The sequence below is a fragment of the Dreissena polymorpha genome, chromosome 12, assembly GCF_020536995.1.
Source record: "Dreissena polymorpha isolate Duluth1 chromosome 12, UMN_Dpol_1.0, whole genome shotgun sequence".
In the NCBI taxonomy this organism is placed as follows: domain Eukaryota; kingdom Metazoa; phylum Mollusca; class Bivalvia; order Myida; family Dreissenidae; genus Dreissena; species Dreissena polymorpha.
The window spans coordinates 37,383,583-37,392,491 of NC_068366.1; the positions used below are offsets into that span (position 1 = coordinate 37,383,583).

General features: G+C 31.5%; 1 protein-coding gene across 1 annotated transcript; it reads right to left on the reverse strand.

Moving 5' to 3' along the window:
* Positions 1 to 283: 283 nt before the first annotated feature.
* Positions 284 to 8,450, reverse strand: LOC127853649 (uncharacterized). Its single transcript, XM_052388336.1, has 8 exons — positions 8,333 to 8,450; positions 7,928 to 8,011; positions 7,140 to 7,286; positions 5,480 to 5,632; positions 4,206 to 4,406; positions 3,668 to 3,852; positions 3,042 to 3,237; positions 284 to 2,806 (listed from the first exon to the last, which is right to left on the reverse strand). The coding sequence occupies exons 1-8, from the start codon at positions 8,397 to 8,399 to the stop codon at positions 2,508 to 2,510; spliced, it is 1,332 nt and encodes a 443-aa protein (XP_052244296.1). The 5' UTR covers positions 8,400 to 8,450; the 3' UTR covers positions 284 to 2,507.
* Between the last annotated feature and the right edge of the window lie 459 nt (positions 8,451 to 8,909).

An 8,909-nucleotide genomic window follows, 5' to 3' on the forward strand; every position in this document is an offset into this window, starting at 1 on the left:
TTGTTTACAAACTAAGAGAATTGCAGTCTGTAAATAACGGGTGCATATTTTTTTATATCTATCTTTGAGTTCAAAATCAATAGGCGCCTTACGCTTTTCAAAAGAAACCGTCCTAACAATGTGTTCACGGTGGTACTTCAATGCGTTCTTTAGATATCGTGCAGAAACGAATGGTCTACGGATCGACCCCCGGTCTCTTCTAAGGGGATATGGATAACAACAAAACACGATTTTCTTTAAAAGCAAAACAGATTTAACTCGTTATATAATACAACTCCATAAAGCCATACACGTGGAACAAAAGGTTATAATATCCTATATTATTACAAAACAATATTAAATGAAAACAAATATTACTCTATCAACACATATATCGTAAAATTCAATGTTTACATCTTATGCTTGAGACTTTGTACCATTCAATAATGCTTAATACAAATTATATATTCATGTAAAGTACAAATACGATTGTCCTGTCAGTTTGAGATGATATGTATCAATAAATAAACAACGTATACAGTGTAAAAATCACATGCCCTCGTGTTAATGCAATATAATCAGCATATGAGCGGTATTAGTGTATTAAAAGAGTTTTAAAAATATTTTGGACGGCATACAATCACACAGCAAACAAACTTAAATGTATAAAACTGAGGCAGTAGTTTGAATTGGTCAATGCACATCTTTTGGGGTTTTAACGTGTTATGGAGCTGCAAACTTCAAGCTTGTAGAGAATTATTCAAATAGACATTAAATAAAAAAACACCATATAGCATCTCCAATAAATCAAACATATCTTCAAAAAGTTAGTATATTTTCATTTACTTACTATTTAAGTACTCAATGCAAAATGGGTAAATGCATTTAGCATGGCAGAATAACATAAAGTTCTTAGGTACAATTTAATAAGATATAAAATCTTAATTAATAAATACTACAATTTAAACACAATAACTAATGCTAGATTCATTTGCAGATTTGAACCAAGTGTTTTTTTTAATAAATATTTTATGTACAGCATTATATACAAAAATGTTACATACAAGTCACACTTATTGCTTAAAAAAAAATGATTATATTTTATTCATGCGACTGTCTACTTAATACTGCTTTAAAAATCTTGTTATTACACACATTCGTAGCCTTGAATTAGAGAATGAATATATATAATTACATATTTCTTATTATAACTCAGAAACGTATAAGTATTAAATAACTGTCTCCATGTTCTGTTTTACACAACAGCTGCATTATAGAAAACCATTTTAAAAATATCATTTTTGTTAGAAGGAATATGCTTGAACATACATTTCATTATACATTCCATGCTTCTACTAATTTAATATAATAACTAGTATACAAATGGCAAGAATGCATATGATCTACTAACATGCGAACACAATATGGTATTGTAGTTTCAATTACAGTGAAGCTAAGCACAAGCAACAATACTTACAACATGCACTTACAAGACAATAATAGTATAGATATTTAATGTCTGACACAATTACATAACAGCTATACGAATGGACGGACATACACAGTAAGCAACATATATTCTTGTCATGTACACGGTTGCGATTAACTTCATTACCTGTATTTTATTGGTACATTACTCTAGAACAATATCCAGTAAATGGCAATTATATGGGTATGATTTTATTGAAATTGTAAATCAAAGTGTATTATTCGTTTGTATATGGATGATAGAATGGTTTCATGTATTCGCATATATCTATTTTGAACAAAAATCAATTCAATAATTGGCCGACTGAGCAGTAAACATTGATAAAATATACACGTTCCCCTTTACCATAGCTAAGACAAATACAGACTTTACAATTAATGTTCATGGAATTTAAATAGATGAAAAGACATTTACGCAATAATATTCATGAATCAAATTATCACATCGCACTTTATGAATGTATTAACGGTCAATATCAAAATATAAAGGTATATTTAAACCAAATTCCGCAATTATACCCATCTAATCGCCATTAACTGGATATTGTTTTATAAGTTATATAAAGATCTTTTACGTTAATCAAATTATAATATTACAATATTATTAGGCATAATCTGCAAATATAAAAAAGAAAGATGTATGTACACCAAAGTTCCTACTATTATACTATAATAACCAGATACTTTTTTGTTTTCTGTTCTAAACTGATCCAAGTTGTCAGTTAATGAAACAATAAACTGTCATGGCTATTGATGCACGTAATAATTTTTTTTGAAGTATCGTTTTTTACCCCAACTCCCCTTGAGCCAAAACAATATATACTTGAGCTGCAAATGCCTACCCTCATGCCACAATATAAAACCATCAAATACTAATATAACGGAACGTACTAAGACTAGGATATTTACTATTTAATAAGTTTTTTATAAATGTGTTTACGAGAATTACCTTACTATTTTTCGGTTGAAACATTATCGAAACAAATGTAAGTTAAGACGTTTTTTGATGTTGATAGGACAAAGACGTATATTTAGCATGTTCATGGTCTTTTTTCATTTCGCTTTGCCCATGGATCTATTGTACAAGAAATCGAGGCCTTGTGTGTCTTCACAACCATGTCCCTAATGGAAAGTCGAACTACTTTGTTGGGTAATGTTTTGGTGAAACGATTGGTGTATATAGAAAGCAAAGTGCCTTTTGCAAAACAGTTGTCTTTACATGCTAAGAAAGAATTTAGCGCTAAATGGGAACCGTTAAACTTGTTTGGGTAGGTCACAATACCAGACAAAATTATACGTCCATTGTTCTTCGTCATATTTTGAAGAAAGAAGTCCAGGCCTGAAAATACCATTAAAATAACGTTAACATACGCGCTACGTGTAAATCTTTGTGGAGAGTTGATTTTAATATCCAATTTTAAGTTCATTGCAAAGTCTTGATTTCTTTGAAACGATCGGTATGCCATGACTATTTTGTTAAAATGAACATATATTTGTTGTATGTTATTTTAGACAAGTATCAAAGAAATAGTAATAAACTACACATTAAGACTTATACATGTAAAAACACTCACGGGTTCTTTTCCTACACTCGGTGGTCCTGTTGTAGAACCCAGTTTCACACTCCGTGTAAGGACAAATCGGACTGAAGAATCGCATGTTCTTCTTTGATGTATGATTATCAACATCCCATTTACTTTCGTTTAAAATATCTTTTTCCATAGTGTCGATTAAATTGTCAGTTGAAATTAACATTCCTTCGTGACAGATCTGAAACATTATAATAGTTATTGCAGTTATTTACCCTATAAATTATGCACCCGTTATTTACAGACTGCACTACTCTTGGTTTGTTAACGTATATACACAGAGGTAATTATTTAAATGTGATTAAACTTTTGTCACAGTTTTTGAACACATTACTTACAGATATTGAATACAAAAGCAAAAAGTATAGTATGAAGAATACCACATTTGAATGTATTAAACTTGGTTGACGTGTTGACATAAATCGTAAAAAATGTCGTTTGCCATATATTAAAACAGTGATTCTACTTTGACAGTGTATCCATTTAAAAAACGAATACTTCAAAGCCTGGCAAGCAAGTGATACCAAGCAATTAATTAACTTATTGTTTTATTGCAATGGGCATAGAAAGCTTTGGGTTTCATTATAAAGCATATTGTCATTGAAACGTACCCTTTTCGCATCATTAAACGTCTTGTATATCTTTGTTTTGTAGTCATAGCACGTATCGTTGTGGTCATCGTCTTGTTTTCGGACAGGTATTCCAGCACTACTTGTCACTGGTTTATGGCACAGGTATTCTATTTTGTCAACAACTTGACCCCCACAACAACGCTGGTAGGATTTGGTATATACCACTGAAAATAATGTAACTGCTAGTATAATTTTATTTGTCGCGCGAACAATCGAAAAGATGCCTCAAACTACGGAAAATATGTCCGATCACCTTATGTATTTATATCATGGAATATATTGTTTGCCATGTATTAGATTGGGAAAACGTTGATATGTTCATATTCATACTATTCAGTATTATCAAAGCTCCGGTAGTTAATATAGTCAGCATTAATCCATTCAATTTGTTTTGTAATAGGTTTCAAGTGATATTTCTCAAGAAACACCAAGTTCCGGTTCTATTCAAGATATAGCTCCAATTCCCTAACTAATACACTTAATACTAATTGTGCAAACATCAATAAATTACGCTTACGCGCCCCATTACAACAACTAATGGGTTGCAGGCTAGTATCAATCAGTATTCCCCCGCAGCATTCCTTGCTGGAGGTGTTGTAGAGACTCGTCCCACAGCATTCCCAGGTGTAATTTGCTTTGGGATCAAGATGGTTTGTCGTTTTAAATTCGCCGTTGCAGCAATGGTAACGTTTGGTTGAACTTTCAATAGGGTATACGACTAAAGTAAAACAATAAATCAGATAAAATAACATCATTATTGAAATATTTATGAAAAAACCATCAACAGCAATGTGCAATAATACATACTACAACAGGTAAAATAATATAACAGCATACTATGCAACACAACCAAACAACAGTCGAAATTTAATTAAGAACAAAATAATGAACTTGATTGCCAGTTTTATTTGACAAAATTAAAATATGTCAATATATATTTTTAAAGCAGAATCCCGAAAGAAACATGTCTCTATTTGGCAAATAGATGGTTCTCGCAACTATACAAGTCTTAATCCTAATGATCGACCAATTCATTTTGTGAAAGAATCCGAAACCGTGTTTGCCATGTTAATCAAGGTAGCAATAGGATTAAATCATATCTTCATGAGGATCGCAATTCAAAAAGTTTGTTGGCTTTTAGACAAGAAAACTAACGCACATGTTATATGAGTGAACAAGAAATTAACATGCTTTGATTAAAATACCAAAAGTCATATTCAAACATCACAAGTTGCATATATTCAATGAGATACATGTATTCAACATCTGTGTATGCGAAATATTACGTTGAAGAATTCAAAAGTTTTAAGCTAAATTAAAAATCATGTTGCATATAACACTAATAAAATTCTACACAGATAACCAGGCGAGCAATTCGCGTCCACATTCACTTTTTTGCTATTAAGTGCTAGGGATTTTTTTATACAATAACGGACCCCAAATACATAAAAGCAACAATAACATACGATAAGCTCAGATGGTTTATTGCATTAGAACGGTTTTGCAAAGGAGTATGGGTTTAAAACAGTTGAAATCATGCCTAACCTCAAACATTTAGCACAAACCTTTATACAATATAGCATAACAATTCAAATATAAATATAGTTTAAAATAATAACAAAAAGTTAAATTTAAAGATTTTCGCTTAGTAAGTAAATAATCAATATTAAGCGCAACCGGATAACAAATTGTTGATGTATGATGAAAAGAAGTTTAGAGGAAGAAAAGCTCTTCTGGTTGACAAGATTTCGGAAACCAGAATTGATATTGTATAGATCAAATTGTACATACACTGCCCGCACTGCTTCACGCCGTCCAACACCAGCATGTCTGATGTTATTTCAGAACCCTGTGGGAGGTTTTGATCGATCATGACGTCATTTCGACACGTTTTTGCTCTTCTTCCGTCTTGTGTATCGAGCTCTCGCAGCTGGGCTCCATTAGCTGCAATCAGCATATCAATCTATTTAAGTATCTGTATTTATTATATCTCACCTTTATTCACAATGCTAAACTCCCATAGGCCATCTTGACATAGAGATACTGTCAGACCCAGCGGGAAAAAAATACTGTCCAAAAATTACTGTCGCCCGCTACCTTAGCAATCACGTGCGGAATGGTAAAAAATATTCTGTCTCATTCGCGCATGCGCAGTTCGCAGTTTTGCATTTTCGTTGTAAACAGACGACCATAAATAATATAATAATATAAATTAATAATAATAATAATTATAATAATAATAATAATAATAATAATAATAATAATAATAATAATAATAATAATAATAATAATAATAATAATAATAATAATAATTATAGATAATAATAATAAATACTAATAATATCAATTGTTCCTGTTTGAATAATTTTTTCGGTATAATAAAATAAATATTACATGTCTGACTGAGTGAGGGCGAATAATGACAGTATTTCCTGTAGTTCACAATTTAATGTCACCCTGTCAGACATGTAATATTTATATAATGACGTATGAAACCAGTTGTCCTTTAATACCATGTTCGTGATAATGAAACTCCGGAAACATTATCAGGAGATTGATCAGTGTGTATTCTATTTAAGACATGTGAACAGTTCCTGTAACAACACGCACACAAATCATGACATACAACATAATTGTTTATTGATCACGGCGCATGAGATTTGAACGGTCGATGCAGTGTGGTTACAAAATGTGTTCCTCAAGAAGCTTTTATTTAGATTATCAACGAATGTTCTTAACGAATTTAAAAGAGTTAATAGAGGCGTGAGAACTTTTCGAACAGAAAAATATGAATTACCGACACGTGTTTATATACCATTAATAGTTATGGTTATATACCGCTGAAAACGTAACGAAACGTGTAAAAGACAATGAAATAACGGAAATGCATGTTCATTTAGATAATGTTACTTAAATTAATGTTTCATCGTACTCCCAGATGCGACTTAATAAATAAAATAAGTCAACTTAGATATATAAGGGCATTTATAAAAAGTAACACTTAATTTGTTGTTAACTTTTTCGATGGTCTGAATCTTGAATCGTCAAAACGCACAGTGAATAATTAATTATTAATTATTAATAGTAATATAACATATAAGTGTATTGAATTAAATTGATAGCCTTTACAATGCAAGCAGATACGAAGAACGTTGGACGTTTAATGAAAATTTAAAAGATAAAGCGGGAAATTTGAAAAAAATAACAATGACATAAGTAAATTATATAAAAGATCGTTAAAGATATAACAAATTGCATCAACCTTGTGTATTACTTTTTTAAGTACACATTATCGCATTTTTTAAAAATTCGAATGTTTTAAAAATGTTATTTCTTCAAACAGAACGTACAAACATTTAAATTCCGGTGATAGGGCAGTGCGTTCAGGCGATTATGAACGCATACTTTTCATTCGTCAAATTACAATGTTATGTTAATATTGTTGTTTTACCTTTTGTAAACTGCAAGTGTCTTTCCTGTTTAACAACACCCTTGCCATCCCGACATTCCATTCTGGTTGCATTTCCAGGATTTCGCGTGAAATGTCCATCACAACAAATGCCAGCCCCTTGATAGAACGTTTGGTTTCCACAGCATGCTAGAATTCGAACAATGCAAAATAAATTGCTGTTGATAAATACAATGAAGCATCAGGAAAATGATGTTTAAGTAGATTTCACACTCGATAAAAATATCATGCAAATCAAAAGACTAAGAGACTTGTACTCGTATAGTTCGAAATAAATGTTGGATCCGTATGTTCATGTACCAAACTAAAAAAGAAACAATAATCGATTAACACAATTCAGAAAACAACAAGAGGACGAATGATGGCCTTAATTCGCTCATCAAAATAATTTTCTTATATTTAATACATATGTATGTATTTTAAACCATTTAATTGCCGGCTTGACCAACTTGGACTCGAGTGGAATAATGCAAATTTAACTGATGACGGTCGACAAAGAACGCAAGGTGACAGGTTGAAGGTGAGCCGGAAACCACAAAAGAAGTTTTATTATGGCGTGATACAAGAATCAAATGCTTAATTCAATGCTTTTGACTATGTATTCCTGTCTTTTCCAGGATTGTTTTCTACCTTTTCTACCTTTCCCTTTTTCGAGTATATTTCTCCCCTCACAACCGTAAAAGTTCATGTACACACATGCTTAACATGTTCTGAACGAACATAAAGTTGTATAAGGGGAAATAATTGCTCATGACTGTACGGCATTTTACCTAGTTTTTGTGCTCTGCTCTCATCCAGTTCGTAAAGTACTGAACCACAACACCCGTGTGTGCCACTGTCATATACTATTTTTCCTGTAAATAAAGAAACAGAATTATTATTTATAGCATTTAATTACGGTACCGCTTTGCAAGAGCATTTAAATCAATGAAGAATGCATCACACATTGCAACATTATTATGTTCGTATTATTTATACAAATAGGGCGCTATATAATGAGAACCAATAGGTTCCATAATTTCACAAGATAATGCACAATGCACATTATTATGTTTTTCTTAACTATTATATAACACGTGTATGGGCATTTGTCGTTAAGGAATGCTATTAATAAAATGGCGTATACATTTTTCGAACGATTTTTAAAAATACGACAACAAATCACTAAGCAATACCTGCACAACAATTGGCTTCACTGCCATTTTGATGTTTCAGATGCAATCCCGAACAGCATACATACATATTTGTGTCGTATTGCGTTAGCCCATTGTCCACATGGCAAGTCAAATCTGAAAACACCAATATGTTTGTTCTACAAATCATTCCAAAATTGAAATTTCGTTTCTAGAAGTTTCAAATAAAATGGCCATCGTAATGTTTAAGCTGTTACTTATTTGTTAAAGGCTTGTTTTTAAAAATACTGTTCGTTTAAACATTTAAATTATTTTTATAATATTGCTGTAATGTGGTATTTTTTTAATAAATATGACCCATGAGATGAACGTTTATAATGGTTTTATCTACATCTTACCATTTCCGCTGACCACTGGTAACAACAGCACTACCACAAAAATTCTGCAATATATTTTAAGCATATTCATTAGTTGTTACATATTTATGTTTTGGAAATTGGCATGCAATAAACTTCAACATAATTAATGCTATTTAGAAGTATTTAATTGATATAGTCTTCATCGGTGCGTCGAATTAGTGGACATATTACTCAATTGACGGAGGGAATTTCCTTCTTTT